This window comes from Apis florea, unplaced genomic scaffold (assembly GCF_048593485.1).
Source record: "Apis florea isolate Af1SG1 unplaced genomic scaffold, ASM4859348v1 contig_2495_pilon, whole genome shotgun sequence".
Classification (NCBI taxonomy): domain Eukaryota; kingdom Metazoa; phylum Arthropoda; class Insecta; order Hymenoptera; family Apidae; genus Apis; species Apis florea.
The window spans coordinates 5124202-5144143 of NW_028256595.1; the positions used below are offsets into that span (position 1 = coordinate 5124202).

General features: G+C 42.2%; 1 protein-coding gene across 3 annotated transcripts in view; it reads right to left on the reverse strand.

The window, feature by feature from the left end:
- Positions 1-886: 886 nt before the first annotated feature.
- Positions 887-19942, reverse strand: part of LOC100864062 (uncharacterized) — a 38303-nt gene continuing 19247 nt past the window's right edge. For 2 of the 3 annotated variants that reach the window (XM_086906975.1, XM_012483410.3), the window contains exons 3-4: positions 17526-17944; positions 11668-12278 (exon numbers count right to left, since the gene is read on the reverse strand). In XM_086906975.1, the coding sequence (XP_086763101.1) occupies positions 12099-12278; positions 17526-17944 (599 nt within the window). In that variant the 3' untranslated portion in view covers positions 11668-12098. Of the gene's footprint in view, positions 9411-11620; positions 12279-17525; positions 17945-19942 lie in introns of those variants that run through there. The other variant, XR_015291732.1, reaches the window with a different exon arrangement.

The following is a 19942-nucleotide window of genomic DNA, read 5'->3' on the forward strand; positions in this document are numbered from 1 at the left end:
TTTCTCCATCGTCACGATTCGTTCGTTCATCGAATGGAACTATTCGAATCATTGCTTACCATCGAGTAGGACCAATTCGTTCTTATTAACGCGTTTGCATTATGCGTGGTTCTGCGGGCCTCTAATCTACGACACCGTCTTACAACCGGCACGAGAGGCCGTGCAGAGGCATCGGGGGTTGATTGGTTTGCGGTCGCATCCCTTAGTAATGAGGTTCGCAGATGGCACGTCTCAGGAAACCCATTAGGCCGATTCTAAACACCGGAACTACTCGCCGAGCTGATCAATACGGATTAAATGGGCCGGCCACCCCTTCGGGACCGCCAAAGATTATCGAAATAAATTATCGATCTTCGTGGTCGAGTGACAAGAAGACGATCTTGTCGGCCAATTGATATTGTAATATCATCCTTCTATCTCGTCTTCTTGATCGGCATTCGACGCGAAGGAAAAAGGGATCGACGAATTTCTGAAATTGCCTCGCGCAACGTTATCTCGTCAGATAGTTTTGAAAAATTAATTTGGACGACTTTGATAAGATCGATATTTACTCTGGATATTATTCGGTGATTCATATCGAAAGGTAATCGATTTCTTCGTGAATCTCAAAAATTGTATTAGAGAATACGAGATAATATCAGTTCTCTTATCAGGAGGATTCGTTTATTATCCGATATATGCACAAGCTTCCGTTTTATTTTAATTTTTTAATAGATCCAATAAAAATAATCTGGATCGTAACTCTTTGCGATCTTTTGAAATTTTCGCAAACTTTCGATCGGAAGCTGAAACCTTTTCTTCTTACACGTTACAAAAATTGTGTGACGAAAGGAAATGGATGGGGACGGGGAAAGGGTGAAAGAGAAAAAAAGAAAGAAAGATCGAATTGCGCTCGAAGAATCACCCGAACGTCTCGATATACTTTCGGCGTGTTCACATTTATTCAATTAATAAAAAAAAAAAAATGAATCAAGTACAATAATGGTACGGCGACACATAATGACACCGCCGCAATCGACGTTTCATAACGTTACGATATATCGATAACTATATAAAAGTGAAAAAATCTGTACAATGAAAGACATGCGGGTAGCGAAGAGATGCCCCCGTCCCTTTGCGAACTCCCAATGGTCGACGCTACGCCACGCGAAGACCGTCAGTCAATTCGTATGTAACTCGTGTGTTTGTTTCTCGTGTATATCCGCGTCTAACACCTCGAACGAGAAGAAGAAGAAGAAGAAGAAGAAGAAGAAGAAGAAGAAGAAGAAGAAGGAGAAGGAGAAGAAGGGGAGAAAAAAAGGAAAAAAAAAAAAGAAACGAGAGAAGGGAGACGAAAGATGAGCGGGGAAGAAACGCGCGAGAGAAGAGGAAAGAGAAGAGAACGAGAGAAGGCGTCGCGACGTCTTCAAGGGCGATGCGTCGACCGGCGATCGGGCAGCGGACGCGAGAACAATTCGTAAAGAGAAAAATAATAAGAAAAAAAAAAAAAAAAAAAAAAGAATAATCGACCATGGGGAGTGATGATACAGAATGTTAAGATTATAGAATAATAATAATAATAATATTAATAATATAATAATAAAATAATATAATAATAATATTCGGATAATAATTCAATCATGTAATAGATAATAATAGATAATAGATAATTAATAATTAATACATATTCGCGGAGCGCTTAAAAATCGTATTCGAAATAAAATTAATAACATAAAAAAAATTGTCATAAACTAAAATCAAAAGTAATCAATAACGTATGGTCTGTAGTGACTTAAATAACACAGCATCGTATGATTCGGGCTTCGTTTTGCGGGTTCCTCGTTGATTTCTCGATATTTCAATCTTTAATCTCTGTTAAGATTCTTTTTTTTCTTTTCTTTTCTTTTTTTTCTTCTTTTTTTTTTTTCTTTTTCGAGGAAAAGATTCGAGAGATCAACGATCAACGGGCAAAGTCGTGGCCGTACATTCGTTTAAAGAGTAAAGAGAATCTCGACGGAGAAAGAAGGAAAGTGAGAAGCGAGAAAGACGCCTCCAGAAAGAGAAAGGAAAACAGAGAGTGAAAATGAGAAGAAAGAAAGAAAGAAAGAAAGAAAGAAAGAGTAAAACGTCGCGGCGTTAACGCATCCCCTTTGGAGGGATGCTTCTTGTTCTCTTTTCTTTTCGAAAAATCAATCCCAATCCATAGACGAAATTTAGAATTTGTTTAGAATTTAGAAAACGAAACAAACATTGGAATAGAAAGAAATTTAAAGAATGAAAACGAGTAGGAGAAGAGACAGAGATGAAAGAAAAGTAGCGAAATGTAGCGAAGATGTTAAAGAAAAGAGAGAAAAATGTGGAAATAACACAAAATAAATTAACGATACCGCTCTTTTCTCACTTATACGTGATCTAAGGGGGGCCTGTTACATAATACGGTATTTTACGCTTGTAAATAACATATCACGTGACCGCCGTACATCATCTTGCATCCAATCACTCGCATCGGGACAGTCGTCGAGCGAAAACGCAAAACTCTTAAAAAAAGGAAAGAGAGAAAGAAATCTCCTCTTACGCGCACGGAGTTTTTTTTATAAGTTTTACATAGTAGAAAAATTGTGTGTTTGTCTTCTATTTTTTTTTCTTTTTTTTTATTTCTTCTTTTCTTCAGCCATTCTTTTTCTTTTTTATTTTTCTTCTTCTTCTTCTTCGTCTTCTTCTTCTTCTTCTTCTTCTTCTTCTTCTTCTTTTAAAGCACCTCAAGCGTTGTGCAACGGCTCGCATCGTTTTCCCTCTCCTTCGTTTATTTGGTCGCTTCTTTGGATTGGTCAGCTGGACGAAATTTCGTTTCAAAATATATATAGTATATGTATTTCTTTCTCCCACGTTTCGCAATAAAACGATTTCGCGCAAAACATTCTCTACTATACGCCTCTAAGCATATACAATATATATATTATATATATATTTATATCTCTCTCTTTGTTGTCTTTCGTTCGCTGTTTCGCTGCTTTCGTTTCTTATTTACTTCTTTTTTTTTTCTCTCCCCACGTTTCCTTGTCTTTCTTTCCCTGCAACGGTGAAGAGAACGAGTCCATTCCGAGCTGAGCTACGGAACGATCGAAGAGCGACCATTTTCCTCACGTTTCTCGCTTCTTCGCCTCCCGAGCGGAAAGAAAAAGAAGGAAAGTAGCAAAGGTGAACAGGTTTTCTCCGAGTCCAGACTCTATCACAAGGTTGCTGCGAGCTTTACAAACGGCTTGAGAATCGCCACGCCTCTTTGTCCTCTCTTTCTCCTCTTTTTTCCCTTCTCTTCGTCCTTTTTTTTTTCCTCTCGCCTCTTTCTTCGTTTCGTTTCGTTTCGTTTCGTTTCGCCTCGACTTTTTTTCAACCTGGACGAGGCTTTTCGCGAAATATTTTCGCTCGCCCCGTTCTTTCGTTTTTCTTCTTCTTCTTCTTCTTCTTTTTTCTTCTCTCCCTTTCACGCAAACGCGCTCTCTCATACGCACTCGCGAGCCGAAGGCCAAATGAAAAATTGGCCCCGTCTCGATCACACGCTTTCTAGCCCTTTCTCGCACATAGCGTTACGAACAGATCGCGGCGGTCTATATGGTCCACGGGACATTTGGCTACAGGTAACGTTATTACTTTATTATTATTATTATTATTATTATTATTATTATTATTACTTCTTTTTTCGTGCTTTTTTTTTTCTCGTTAGGCGTTGAAACAGGGTACGAACATCATCGTCTTAATGTTTAAGTGGGGGCACATTGAATTACGGCTACGCACGGTCGAATATTACAGGCGGATAAGTATTAATTAACGGACGTCTCTTGGACGTGACTCTGTTATCTCGAATTAAACATTTTACTTTAGAAATGAAAATTTGGTCGAAAAATTTGTTCTTTGTTCGTTGTTTATTTCGTTAAATGCGATGTACACAGGATAAATAGAATCTCTTTTCATTTTTTTTTTTTTTTTCCTCCTCGGCTAAAGTGAAAATAATATCAGACGCTTTTGTGAGTCACTTCCAGAGAGAAAGAGAGAGAGAGAGAGAGAGAGAGAGAGAGAGAGAGAGAGAGAGAGAGAGAGAGAGAGACAGGCAGACAGACAAGATAATCGTGAAGCGGAATCGCGAAATGGGGGGAATAATATCGACGCGACAAAATGGCAATGTGTTCCGGCTCTTGAGTTACAGAAATCCGCGTGGCTAACTTGCCGTGATTGGCACCTGGAAAATACGCCGCAACGGCTCCAAAATTAATCGCAGTTTTCCTCTTAAGACACTAGACGCAGCTCGCCAGCATTTGTATTACAAAGATCGCCTCTTCAATTCTCTCTTTTCTTCTTTTTTTCTTTTTTTTTTTTTCTTTTTTTCTTTTTTTCTTTTTATGGCAAACTTAAGGAGCAAATCTGAGCAAATGAAACGTTACTCTTCGAATTGTCTATTATTATTATTATTATTATCTCTTTTTTCTTTTTCTTTCTCTTTTAACGCCCGATCTCACGCGTGATTATTACAGCACTTATATTCATTGTTTCATTGTATACTCGTATATGTGTATGTATATTGTATGTATATGTGTATATGTGTAAATATCTCTTATTCGTATTCAAATTCATACGCAAATCTCTCTTTTTTTTTTTTCCTCTCTTCGTTATTAAATACATTCTCTTTTTTTTTCTTTTTCTTTTTTTTTTTTTTTTTTATTATTATTATTTCGATCGAGCGTTTTCTCGATGCGACTCGAGAAAACCCCGACTTGAATACTGGCGGGAAATTCAAATTTCACATCGTGTACCATATATATGTATATCCATTCAAGAACGAGAAAGATAAATCAGGCGGAAAAGAAAATCTTCTTTCGAGGTCAAAGATCCTCGAAAAAATAGGAATGGACTGATGCTGAATATCACGAGGAATAAAAAAACAAAATCGAAATATCGTCGAAGAATATATAAAAATAAAAATAAAAAAAAAAAAAACAGTGAAGTGACACACGCGAGTTGAGAGAACGAAAAAAGAAAAGAAAAGAACAAAGAAGAATAAGAAGAAGAAGAAGAACAAGAGATCTTATTTAATTTTCGTTTAAAACGAAAAAAAAAAAAAAACAAAACGAAACGAAAAGGAAAAGAAGAACGAAACAAAAAAAAAAATATATAAAAGCATCTCAACGATTGGTCCGATAAAGACTAGTCGATCACCTCTTTAACAACGTAGTCTGTCGTAACCCCCCTCCCCCCGAGAGTTTACACGATGCGACGTATGGTGGTTGTCGGGGATTAATTAACCATAATGAATGATCGATACAACGTTAGAGGCTCGCGGCCGATTTAATTGAGTGCGGAACGCGGAGCGAAATAATCAATCTTCGTTGTGGCGAACCTAGCTTAGAATCGATTCCGCGGGATCATCCGCCGATCTATCCTCCGAGCTACCGATTTTACACGCTTCCCTCTTTCGGGCGTCGTTCCCTTTCCTGTTTCCTCGCCTTGATCGCAGTGGAAAAGTTCGGTGGCACGATCGAGAAAAATAGAGCAAGTGAGAGAAAGAGAGAGAGAGAGAGAGAGAATGAAAGCCACGAAGAAAAGTCGAAGAAAATGAAAAACAGAGAAAATATCAGAAAGATTATTTGCTCATCCGTCGAACGCACCACCGAGAGATCATTGGAAAATTTTACAATTACGAGGATAATTTCATTTGGGGAGACGAATTTAAAGAATGGATAACACAAGGATAAGGATAATGGAGAATTTAGGAAACGAAGAAAAGATAATAATAATAATAATAATAATAATAATAATAATAATAAAAGAACGAGAGGTATGCGAGAGGAGTCCCGACTCTCCGATGCGAGAATTGAAACGCGATCCCTCCACCACTTACGGGGCCTTTCTCTCTCTTACTCTCGATGGAGGGATTGGGGGAACATTGGGAGGGGGGGAGAAGGGAACGGGTACATTATAATATTCATAGCGATTATTCGTTACAATAATCAGATATTTCATTAATAATTACGAGATCACAGTGACGCTTTGACGCGCGGGGATCTCGGATGGGCGGGCTGCTTTTCGTTCGTTATTGCTTATGCTATTTGGTTGGCCGGGATAATTCATTTGGCAATTAACCTAGCCTTTTTCATTTATACCTTCGATCATTGGAGATGATTGATTTCTGGTTTGAACTCTTTGGATTTAATAATTCTCTTTGACGACCAAGACAGAAGGGGAATTGACTCGATTCTTTTCGGGTTTTGTTTTTTTTTTTTTTTTTCTTTTCTTTTCTTTTTTTAGTCTTTTTTTCGTCAAGTGAAACTCGGTTCGAGTGAAAAGCTCGAACGAGGTGGGCGTCATCGAGGTCGAGAAAGAAAAAATTCGCGACACAGCCTGCCCCCCACGATCCGCAATAGTCACAGTTACAGCTTATGTCCCAGCTTATGTCGGCTGTCGTTCTTCGTTCTTCGTCAATCTCAAAGGAAAAAAAAAAAAAAAAAAAAAAAAATCATCATCTCCGAACGAGAAACATCACCGTTTTCCTAACTCGATTCTCCGTTTCTTTTTTTTTTTTTTTTTTTTTTCCGATCCTTTGCCTTTCTTTGTTTCTCAATCGTTCATCCTCTCTTCGAGCTCGCCCTTTCGAGATATACGACTATCATTATATTTCTTTTTTTCTTTTTTATATCGCACGATACGCCTCGAAATAGCATTTCGATAATAATATATATATCCAAATATACCATTTAAAATATATATATATTTTTATATATATATATATGTTTTCCATTATAATATATATATATATATTTTTTTTTATTCATGTTTATTTATATAATTAATACGTTCTCAATATGGCTGACTACTATGCTACGTAAAAATGCTCCTACTTATGGGGAGAGGTTCGTTTTTATCATTTCTCTAAAGCGTGGTAAAACTTGAAACCGAAAGAGAAAAGAGTAAAAAAAAAAAAAGAAAAAAATATATAAAATTGGCGGCGGGTGGGAAGAATACCGTAAGTGAAACAAAAGTTGTGACAGATAAAAAAAAAAAAAAAAAAAAAAAGAAAGAAAAGAAAACACGAAAACGAACATAGAGAAAAGGGGTATATAGCAATCGTAGACGATATTATGGTACTTTACGGCCCCACGAACAAGCGGCTATGTACATGCGTTTTTTTTTTTTATTTATTTATTTATTCTTCTTATTAATTTTCTGTGGTCTTTGCGTTCTATCTTAATCCCATGTGCTTGATTATCGTTTGCTCGACTGGTAGTAGTATTCTTAGCTTCTATTTCGTTTGCTAATCGCGTTTCCCTCGATTTCTAATTAATCTTCTTCTTTATCTCGACTCTTAAACCTACAAACGGGGCTACGTTTCATACACGGGCGCAAAAATTTGTTCGTGTTTCTCGGTGCTCTATTTCATTTTTCCCTCTTCACGCGTCACGTCTAATTGGGTGCAATGCGCGTGAAAAGGTGACGAGAGGTGAAAATGAAGAAAAAGAAAAAAGAAAAAAACAACAACAACAACGAAAAACAAGGTAAAAACGGGAAAAGAGAAATTTCGTTGAGTATAGCCACAAGGCTGACAAGTATGGCCTCGTTCAAGCCTCATTTTTATACGAAGAAATGAAAGGGGGGGAAAATTGTAAGGAAAAAAAAAAAAAAAAAAAAAGGGAACAATATGTCTTGCGTTTCACTACGTGCACACGTGATCGAACTCTACTTCCTTTTCCTTTGGTCGGAATGCTAATATAAAAAAGGTTTTCGCGAGCGCGACGAGAGCCCTGTCATCCCCTCTCATCGCGCCAATGGCAATTACTATCTTATTACATCACAATTGTACGACGATCCTGCTCGCTCTCGCGTTTACCCCCTCCTCGGGTAAATAGAGAGGAGAGAAGAAAACTCGATCGACAAAGAACTTAAGAACATTCTAGAATAAAAAAAAAAAGAAGAAAAAAAAAGGAAGAGTAAAAAAAAAAAAAAAAAAAAACGAGAAAACTGGAGACAAGTTGCTGCTGAACCCCACCGAGAGTTTTTCTTAAACGTTAACCCATCGAACGAGGAGGCGAAAATCATGATGGAAAATATCACTTGATAATAAAAATCTTTATCGATCTCAACGGAACACGATCAAAAAGATACGACTTTATATATAAAACCACCTGTCAAACTGTACTATTATTATCATCATCATTATCGATATATAAATTCATTCAACCGAAGAGGAAGAACAAACGAACGCACACACATCGGACGAAATCACAGGGGTGGAACGAGAGAAGAATATGGTCGGCTCGCCACAGAACTTGTACTCCCCAGAAATACATATTTCTGGCGAATGAGTGAGTAGTCGATGAAAAATACGCTATATTTAAGTTACTATTTTTACGAACATCAAGAGACTCTAGACAATTCGTCCGTGGAACGATTCGGATCGGTGCAACCGGATGAGGAGGAAACGAGGGTGTTACCCTCCCTTTCACCTTGTATCACCGATCCTGAACTCCTCCTTCGGAGAAACTATAATCGAACAATCATCATTATCATCGTTATCATCGTCATCATCGTCATTATCGTCATCATCAGCATCATAATCATCATCATTATCATCATCATCATCATCATCATCATCATCACGCATCATCTATCTACGCACACTTTCACTTTAAAGGGCGTATCGACTTTTCTCGACAGAGGAAAAATAACGTATGTACGCCTCCTCGAAGAGACGTTCCATTCAGGCAGGGTCCTGATGAACGTCCTCGAGTATTTTTTTTCTTTTTCTTTTTTTCTTCCCTTATCTACAATTCAGGACGACACACAACAACACCTTTCACGCGCGTTCTCAGCTTTAGGACGAATGGCAGTATTTAATTAATCTCGCGAATCATCTCGCTCGATCCTATTTAGACATATATGAATACACGTTTACCTATAAATAAATACTACTAGTTTTTCTACACACTGGAATACTTCGACGGAGTACGTCACGAAATCTTATCTGTTAATTTTTAAGATGGAAGAGAAAAGGGCAAACAAACAAATTATAAAAAAATAATAATAATATTAATAATAATAATATAATAATAATATTATAATAATTATAATAATAATAATAATAATAATCGTAATAAAAAATATTAATAATTAAAAAAAAAAAAAAAAGGAGAAGTCTTTACTCGGGAGATAGAGACAGATAGAGAGACAGATAGAACGGTCCACGGGAAAACACTATCGTATCGACAGCCTTATGATGATTTTGGTTTCATCCCGTTCGAGATCCACTCGAGGGAACACACTCGAGGCTCGATCAGGGATACTAACTATCCTTTAATTATTAATTCCACTTCGAACTTCTACGAGCATTCGCGCCAATATATGGCGAGGCATGGCCTATAGAATCGCGAGTACGAAACAACGAAGACCTAAAATATATAATGCTAATTAACGAGATCAAAAAAAAAAAAATAATAATTATCGTTTAAAGAATACATAATCGCGAGAATCGACGAATAACAAAATGATATATTAACGATAGAGAAGAGAGTGATAGAATAGAATAGAATAGAAAAAGAAGAAGAAGAAGAAGTGAAGAAGAGATTAAAAGATACGCGAAAGAGAATTGAGAGAAATTTTTTAAAATAAAAATGACACAATATCGCAAATGTAGATCATAAAAGAGAAGGAAAAAGCATAATTATCACAACAAGAGAGAATAGATAAGCGCGCAAAGAGAAGAGAAAAAGGAGGAGAAGAAGAAGAAGAAAATGCGAGAAGAAAGATAAAAAGATAAAATTGAAGAGTGAGAAAGAAAAAGGTGACGCGCAGGAGCAAAGGGTGGGAAACACCCCCCGTCCCTCAGCGTCATGAAAGGCGTCCTCGAGGAGGGCGCCACTAAGAGCTAAGCTACCGGAGATCATTCGAAAACTGTCCACGGGACTCGCAGCTAGCCAATTAAGATGCTGCGATCCTCGATCTATCGATTATCTACTTTAATTATTAAACGTCGACTTATTTACTGAATTTTAATTATTTTAGTTAAATCCTCTATAATTACAATACGTAATTGCTCCCCTCTTCACGTTACGTGTCCTCGCCCGTTTCCCTACCTGCTCAATCGCGCAATTAATCTTTCTCTTTTCCTTATACTACAAATATATTCTCTTTTTCGTTCTTCTTCTCGTAGTATCAGATATATATATATATATATATTTTTTTTTGTTCTTTTGCTTTTGGAATACATACTGAGAGAGGGAGAGAGATAGAGAGAGAGATAGAGAGAGAGATAGAGAGAGAGAGAGAGAGAGAGAGAGAGAGAAAAACACTCTCCTCCCCCAGAAATACTTTCTATTTACAAAATGATTCGACAATCGCCATGAACGTCTAGCGATCCCAATTCTAATCCACGATGATCGTTCAATTTCGTTTCGAAAATCGATCGATCCTCGATTATTATTATCTAAGATCACGAAATCTCCGTTTCCCCTCCCCTCCCCTCCCCTCCCCTCCCCTACCCTGCCCTACCCCTCCACGAGTTTCGCCCCTGTTCGAGGATCTTGGACCGTTCGCGAGACGACATGGCGCGATGTCATTTCTTCTTTTTATTTTATCCCAGATAAGAGTTCTGCCTTGCCTTAGTATCGGCTAGGTAACCGCGTTATCTACAAGCCACGTCAAAATACTTCCTACCGACGGACGAGAACGGGACGGAAAAACTTGCGTGTATTACGATTAACGATCAACGGAGGGGAAAAATCGAAAATAGCGCAATAGGCGCATAGACGGAGGGGAAAAGAAAAAGAGAGAGCAAGAAAAAAAGTGATCGAGAGAAACGAAAGAGAAGGGAAGAATCCGTCCCGTTCCCGTGATCACACTATTTTTATTTAATTCTCTTTATTTTTATATCCTTTAATGAGATCATCATTTGATTATTGGGTTAAGTCCTCTTTGGATCTCTTCCTTAATATTCTCCCTCCCGTCGCCCTCACCGTCCAATTAGACCGGTCTCGCGATCGTCATCACCATTCCGATCATCTTCTCCCATATATACGTATATATTCGAACGTATATATACTTCAAATCAGCCGAGAGAGAGAGAGAGAGAGAGAGAGAGAGTGCATGCAACGAAACCGGAAGAACGAACGATCGTCACAAACGATCGGTCGAACGAGCAGTTCGTCGATGGTCGCGCGCCGCCGCGGGGCGAGAATGCACCTGGAAATCGATCCTTGCCGTCGAATCGATCGCGCGCGACGATCGCTCGGCCGGGAAGGATGGACACTCTCGAGCGAGGAATACTAACTACGCGAGTCGAGGCCGATGGAAAAAAAGAGAGAAAAAAAAAAAAAAAAAGAAAGAAAGAAAAAGAAGAAAGAAAAAAAAGAAAGCAAGAAATATATTCCGGACGCGACTCTTTGATCGTGTCGTTGAGGCAGAGTTACCGGTACGTGGACACGACACATCGAGTCATCCTTTTACATCGGCCATCACCGAACAACCAACATCGGACAAACGTGAAATGGTACTTGGCCTCAGGTAACTCTGACTTCACGACAAGTAACGAGTTGACAAGCTCCACCCTCGTCGTCCTCGTCCTTCTCCTCCTCCTCCCCCTCCTCGATCCCGCTATCTATACCTTCGTATTCGTCGCGTCCCACGAGTTCCTCCTCCTCCTCCTCCTCCTCCTCCTCCTCCTTCGAGTCCTTCGCCGCGTTCTCGTCGAGGCGCGACGGATCCACGACGTCGAAGGAACGAAGGAGAATGCGCGATGCGAGTGCATTCTCGATCGCGTGCGGCGAGAGACGCGCGTACATAGAAAATAGATGGTGGCGCGAAAATAGAAGATCGATGTTGCTGTAGGGGTCGTCCTCCACGCGGGGGAATCCGCTCTGTTGGTTTACAAGCGTGGAAACGTTGGCGGACGGGCGGTGGTTCGCGCGTGCAAAGGGCCAAGAAAGACCGGTCGCTGGTTTACCAAGTGGCGACGACGGCTCGGCTAACCGGGTGTCCCTGATGCGTCGGTTCCAAGCTTCGGTGATGATGATCCTTAAATCTGTTCTCGAGGGATCGTGGTCGATCGTCGTGGCATCGACGACACGACGATTCTGTCGCGTCTATCGAAGACGGGAGACCAGCCTCCATCCGAGGTACAAGGCCACTGTCGTCCACAGAGTCTCGCGGAGGGGGGCTGGGATCAGCAGCGACAGGATGCTGTCGGTTGAGCCGCTCGTGTTGTTCGAGTCTGCGAAGCTCGGGTTCATCGCTGGCAATCGAGACTTTTCGATCTCGGCGGCCTGAAACGTGAGGAAAAGGGAGAAAATCTGTTAAATCAGTCTGCCTGTTTCGATGAGTTATAAATATATCTCCGGAGATTGGAGATTAAGCTCGACTCGAGGAGAGTGGAAATTGAAGAGAGGCGCGAGTCGTGTTTCTCTCGAATCGCAGGGGAGAAGAAAGGGCAAGGAAAGAGGGGGCTCGGTCTAAGGCTCCTCTAATTGGGAGTGTTCTAATTGGATGGAATTACCGTCGATTCGACACTCCTTGCGGCTAAGCCTTCGACGTAGAGAAAGCACCACGCTCTTTTTATCGACTCCTACCCTTATCCCTTCGAATTTACACGAAAAGAGGAAAGAGAGACGAAAAGACAAAGAGAGAGAGAGAGAGGGAGGGGCGCTCGAGAGGAAACACGATTAAGGTCCATCGAGTTCTCCAGGGAGAGAGAAAGAGAGGCGAGATACTTGCCCGAAATACAAATCGTAGCCGGGATCGCATTAATTCCGGTTAATTGTCAATTAATTTCCGCTTTGAAGAAATTTCCACCACGAATCGAAGAGAATCGGCCCCCGAAACTCGCCTAAGAATCCGTGTCTCCCCTTTTCGAGCACAAAAAACTCTTCGTTAATTCCGTGGAACGATTCAATTATCCGATTACAGTTTCATCGGGGGATGAAATCGGTTCGTTATCATCGATATCGAGTGCTAACGATTCGATCGAAACGCCTTTCCCCATCCCACTGCTCACGCAACTCAGCTTCGTCCAAATTCCGTCCGGTTAAAATATTTAATCGTCCCGAGAGAGACTCGCGTCAATCTCGTGGTCCCTCGATAACCACCGCCTCGACAACATTTTCCACGACCTATATATAGTTTCTCCTGTGACGCTCACCCTGTGAGCAGTGTATCTTTCCCAGATCGGGGGTGAGAGAAAGATTTCCTCTTTGTTTCCTCGATCACACCCCCTGCGCGCGACTTCCGATCCTCGTTTCGTCTTAATCCACTCTCGTGGTGGCCGGACGCGCAATAATAAACGGCGAGAAACGGGGGGAAGAGCTCAATCTCCGAGAGCAGAGGCTTTCACGGAGGGAGGGTCGGCCCGTAATATCTGGTCATCGTCGGCTTCGATCCGCCCCAACACAACTCTCCTCCGAACGAATACGCGCGAATCGAGGATGGAAAAACACTGGGTGTTGCGCGAGGAAAGAGATTACGCGAGGGGTGCGAGCAAGAGGAAGGCGTCACATTAAGAGAGAATTATGGTCGTCTATGGACTCTCTTCTCGTGGCAGTCCTCCTCCTCGTCAATTAATAGCGTCCCTATTCCCCTCCGCGCCTTGTCCTTTCTCCTCCTCCCAATCTCGATCGAGCTCTGTGTCAGCTGGTTTTCCGGAATCGCGTTTCGAGGAAGCGTGAACGAGCGTTATCGTCGAGCCACCTGCCACTCTGCGTGCACTTTCTCTCTCGACAATTTGTGGAATATATATATATATTCGCGAAAAGGTTTCACGTTGTATCGCTCGGGGCCCGGAAGAGAACGCCCTGAACCGCGCGGCGCTTGGCCAATAATACTCGCGCGATTTCGCTCGCGCTTCGTTCACCGGTCGAACGCGAAATTTATGCGCGACCCGGTCGCAAGGATTACGTTGTCGGCGTTTATCGTTCCCGATGAATTTTAATTGTTCGTGGCAACCGGTTGCGCAATCGATCGAGTATCGTTGCCGCAACCGCCTCTTTTCTCCGGTTTTCCGGTTTTCGAGTTCGCGTTACGCTTTGATTCGACGCGAGGATTTAGGATTCTCTTAACTTCCATTAATTCGAGTAAGCTAGTGACGGTTAATAATTGAAATGTTCGATCTCGACGTTGGATTTAAGATATCGACTTGGAAAACGCTCGATACCGATCCAATTAAACTTGGATGCATCATTCCTTGATGGTTAAAAAAATTATTTTTCTAAATTGGCAATCTCTGATCATGATCCATCGGATGATTTAACTTCCCACCGACTTTTATGTATATGAATTGAATATAAACTTATAGAGAATATTTTCTTTAACTATCCGTAATCCATATGAATCGAATTTAAGGAGAAAGATTTCGAAGCAGATAATCGCAAACAGCTGTCGTAAGTTGCGTGCAAAAGCAAACAACAACCCCACCGACTACCGTAGGTAACCAAGACAAACTGTTGTGCAACTGTAATTGCGCGGCGTGTAAATCGAACGTTTCGTCGGAACTACGTAAGAAAAAGTCAATAGACAACGGAGGTTTGCGGTTTTCTCGGGATGGTAGGTAGCGAGATGGTGAACTCGCGACGATAAAAATCCACGCTTCGTTTCGCTTCTCGTGCTTCTCGTGGAAACAAGGCGCGATTCGTGAACGAAACGGTCGATCGAGTGGCTCGGAAGGGATCCCCATCGATTTTCTTGCGAACAGCGATGGCAAGAAAGGCGGACAGGATGCTGTTGTCGAGCCGAAAGACCCGTTATGCCTTCTAATGTATCAATTTGCGCGTCGATCGTTCGAATAATCGATAAATGTCGATGGGGAACGACGTTTCATTAACTGTACTAAATCGCACGGACTTCGAGAAAATTCTAAGCCGAGCTCGGGAGGAATATTTTATCTTGGAGTAATTTTCTCGCTGTTACCGCTTCGAATGGCTTCGAAGCGGTTTCCTGGAACGGGAGAACTGGTGTTTCTTGAAACGAGATTTTTCGATGTTTGTCTCTCCTTTCTTTCTTTCTTTTTTTCCTTTTTTTTTTTTTTTTCTAAGATCTCGAACGAGAATTATTAAATATTCCTCCCGAATGATAATTGATATTCATTGAAATTTGCATTTTTAAACGATAATTCGCAGAACGAGGAATAGTTTCCTCGAATAATAAATCACGAGGAGGTTGGCGAGCGAAGAGGAGATGGCGAACGAGAAGAGAGAGAGAGAGAGAGAGAGCGAAGGAGGGCTCATGATTGCACGAGATAATTGAAGATAATTTTCTCGGCCCGTGGCCACGGCTCGTGCTGCCATGCCCACTTAACTTTCACGTAAGGGGATGTGACCACTTAGCCGTTACATGCTCGCTTACTCTCCATGCATATGTAAAGCGGTGCCTTCCCATGACGAATGGGGAACGAACGGGGTATCGTAACTTACGCTCGACCACGCGCTTTCCGATCGACTCGACTTCCTTCTGCACCAAGGAACCCCTCGAAACGCTCGAGGAAAGCGACGACATTCGACGAACGATCGATTCTTCCGAATGGAATGAAATTCGAAAAGACAATATGAAATCGTTACAATTAATTAACGATAAATTTTATCGTTGTTATTTCTAATTTGCTCTCACCGCATCAATAACGTCCCCTCAATAATAATAAGAGGAGATCCTGAGCTATCCAAAGAAAAGAGGATCACGTGCAGAAGACACGAGTCAAGCTTGTATAGATAGAGGATAGACGCATCTCTCTCGGATCCATCGTCGGATTAATCTGACACTTGGATTCCCCGGGTGGGCAAACACCGTGCCAAGGATTCCTTAGAGACAATTCCCCCGGCGGAGGATCCGCCACGATTCGTATTATATCAACAAGTCTCGAATCCTCGAATTACCGAACCGAACGAACGGACGAGGTCGAGACATTTCTTCGATTTCACGGATCCGTACACCCCCTTTCAATTATCGCCGTTTAACCAGCAATAATTAAACGTTGGCGGGATCACGCTGGGCACGCGCTGGATCTCTTTAAAGCGAATAAAGTCGGGTGGATAAAGGATCGCCCTTGTTCGTCCCCCTTCCGTTTCCCCTCCTTCCTTTCTTTCGATCGTGGCAAATCTCGGGGAATCTCGAAGAAAAGAGATTCTCCTTTTACGTATCTCGAAAAGATCCTCTCGTCGTAAGTGAAAAGAACGAGCGTCCCCGGAGAAACTATTCTCTTTCCACGAGTTTTGAATGTTAGATCCGTTTTTATGCCTGATCCAATGTTGGAAATTAAATTAACGAGACGATGGCAACGATTAGATTCAACGATACGTTCGAGAAAACTATTCTATTCGATTGCCAACAATTTTTATTTCTCGCTACGAAAAGAAGATTACCCCTGAAATACCTTTCGAAATTCTTGACACGCAAAAATTCCGTCCAATTCGAATAGAAACATCCGTGATTCGTTTACGACTCGTCCAATTATTGGCGCGCGCCAATAATTTCATCCTCTGATAAAAATGGTAAAACCGTCATAAAACCAACGTTCTCCATTTTTCTCACCTCTCCGCGACAGAGATGCGTCGTAAAATCAACGGGGCCATCGTCCCGATACATATTCGATCGAAAGGGACGTGTGGACGGGGTGGATACGGGCGGGTGAAACTGTGATGAAGTGGGGTCATACACGGTGGGAGCAATAGTAGACGTCTTAACGGTGGCGAGCGTGGATATTTATTGCGCCCGTGAGACACGGTCGGTGCCACCGATATAACTAAATTCGCGTTTATGGCCCGCCCCGCCCGCCAATTTCTCTCCTTTCTTCCGCAAACCGAGATAGAGGAGCCGCGTGGTGGAAATGAGAGACACTGAATCATTTCGTGGGGCCATTAAATCGTGTAGCAGCGATGGAATTTTCTCTTCCACCTTCCCGGGAAATTGCTATTATCACAACCCGCGTAACGGAAATGTATCGAATTTTATTTTATCGGGGGAAGAAGAAAACTCTTAGGTAGTAGGTGGATGTGGTGCGTTTTATACGGATGAGTTACGAGAGGGTGAAATTAATAAAGAAATTGAGCGCGTAAAAAGGGACGGGGGGAGGAGAATGGAAGGATTCTATTTTACAGGCGTCCCTTCGCAGGCATCTGCGTATTCGCGCGTGGTTTTATAACAGCCGCGCTGCAAGGGTGACTTTACGACGAGTGAAAAAGCTCGATGGGGATGGCTCGAATTGTTGACAGCGGGAGCACGCGACGCAATTATTTTTACGCCGTGCATTTCGCACCTGGATACTCTCTCTCTCTCTCTCTCTCTCTCTCCTCGCGTCGTAAACGCTTGACGTTACTGCTTTCTGGCAATAGGATAAGCCTTGATAGTCGAAAAGTTAGAAACGAAACAGCTAACGCGAGCTACCCCTTGTTATTAAATAATTTGGGGATTTAAATTTAGAGAGAAAATATTCGCATTAAGATTAAATGGATCGAAAAATGAGACATGGGGGGATAAATAAAATAAATTCGAACGAACGAAAGATTTGATATTAAATAGCCTGATCGACTGACCTTGGTCTGTGACGCATGAAAGTCGTCGGCGATGTTCCTGAGGTTGGCGCCTACGCTCGCCCATTGGCTCTCGTTGAAGGCCTGTCCCAAGTGGCCGCAGCATTTCTTGCAGATTCGCTCGGTGGCAGGCCCTTTCTTCGTAGTAGCGCCACCACCCTCCGAGGCGAGCCTGCGTCTTCGCGGTCGTGGCCTTGGGCTTGGCACCGGTGCTGCACCGTTCTCGTCCCCGCTGCACTCTGGGAACTGGAACGCCGCGTCCCTGGTTGGGCTGCTGGGCGCGGACACCGTCACCTGGGGCGTCGGAGGCGGAAGTTGTTCCACGGCGGACAGCACGAGATCAGGCAGCGGCAATCGGGACAGATCAGAGTCGACCAGGACCACCAGTTGTCGGTCGTCACCGCTTCGTCGTGGCAACCGATCTGGAAAACAGACGAGCGTGTGATTTTATCCTCTTTGAACGAACCTACGTGTTACGATTAAAGTAATTTCGAAGTCGGGAGGCAAGATTGTGGCAAATTGTATGCGTCGATCATAAAATTAAAACCAGTTTAAAAGAAAAAAAATTAACGATAAAGGAAAGTTTCTTTTATGGAAATCGATATCGATTATCTGTGAATATTAATATGATTAGAAGGCAGCCTTTTATTATTATTATTTTTTCTTCTTTTTGTTTGATACAAGAACGAATCGATGATTATAGTTATCGTTTCTATCCTTCGATCGAAAGACTTTCTAAAACCTGTTCGACGAAATATCGAAAGGCAAATCTCGAGATGTCATCGTGGCTGTCTAATCATGATCGGCCGCGATTTGTCAATCCTGCATCATCGTCTCTCATAAATCTTCCGTAAAATTCAAACTCGATAATCCCGGCGTCGAACCGCCTCTCGAGCTCCAGCCAGTAAAGTTCAAACTTTCCTCGATCATCCGATAAGTTGGCCGACGATTCATCATCGCGGTTTCGATCGGTCGGAGCGATCTCACCGACTGCCTACTGGAAATACAGATGGCAGTTGCGATACGGTAATCGACGAAATACGCGGTCCAGCCGATTCGTATTCAACGTATCTGGATTTGCCATCGATAATTAATCGTGGCGCAAAGGCGAGTTGGGTTGCGTCACACAATGGAAATGCTAGGATCTACGTACGCACGAGGGCTGAGAGCGTTGCTTATAAGGTTTAATGCCAGCCTCTGGACAACGGCAATAGCGATCACCTCGGTGTTGCCCCTTAATGGCAACCAGTGACATTGTTGGCTAATGATTGTCTGAAAATTTACAATGCTCGATAGCCTTCGCTCAACCGCGATTTCGACACGTCCGCGACACGATACGATACGTGTACGGATAGCAGAGATCGTGCAATAGCCGAGCCGAGTTTCTCTGAAAAATGGAGGAGTTAAAAGGAAGAAAAGAAGCGGAGAATATATATACGTATATGTAGCGGTGGCTGGTGTGGTATCTGGCGGTCAGGAAACGCGCGATATCGGACAGCCGAGCGGGGAACGCTCGTGTTTCGACGCTTTTATCGCCGCCAGTAAGTCCGAAGAAGAGTTTTTCGGTTGATAAGTGGCCACGCGTTTTACGTCTCTCGCGTCGACGCCAGATAAACGCGGCGTAATTCCGGCTGAGAGAACCGGTAAACAGAAATGCACTCGGTTGCCCGTTTTTACGACGTCTTCGATAATTAACCTTTTTAAGTAGGAGCCTCTCCGTATATCAGTGTAGACCTCAATTTTGGCCATTGCTCGATGCCTCTGCATCGTTTCTTCGTCCGTCGATTTCTATATACCGTAAATTTTCTCGTTTCTCATAGTTCGTTTCACATGAAAATTGTATGAGAAAATACAAAGATCGGAATAATTTGTAAATCTTTGAAAAAAATTGCAGCGTATACTTTCGAGTCGAGTCGAACTTTCGTAAAGTATACGTTGAGGAAAAATTATTTCCAAGCGAAGCGTTCAATGCATTTGAATGAGTTAAGAGCGAAACGCAGGTCAGGGTCGATAGTAATTAATTTTAACGAAGCCTTTTCGCAGGCCCAAACACTGGTCGCAACAGGCCTAACGGTTCATTGTTCGCAACATTTCCGAGACAAATTTTACGAACCGCGAAATGGTAACTCGTAAATCGAGTGCAACTGTTTCGGAATTTTCGATGCGGAGGACGGGGTTAACCGGGGATCGAAGGAAGCACGATTGGCATCGAAAAGCCCAGTACATAATCAGGTAAGACGATTGAACTGCATCGTATCACGCGAACGCATGAATAATCGCGACTATATCACTGACTCATCCATCCACCAGTCCCATTAATCCTTTCTGCATTGTCGAGCCACGGATTAAAAGCTTTAAAAGTGTTTCTCAATCGCTTGGAGAGCTCCTCTCTCATTACGCTTCAAATTAATCTCCGACCG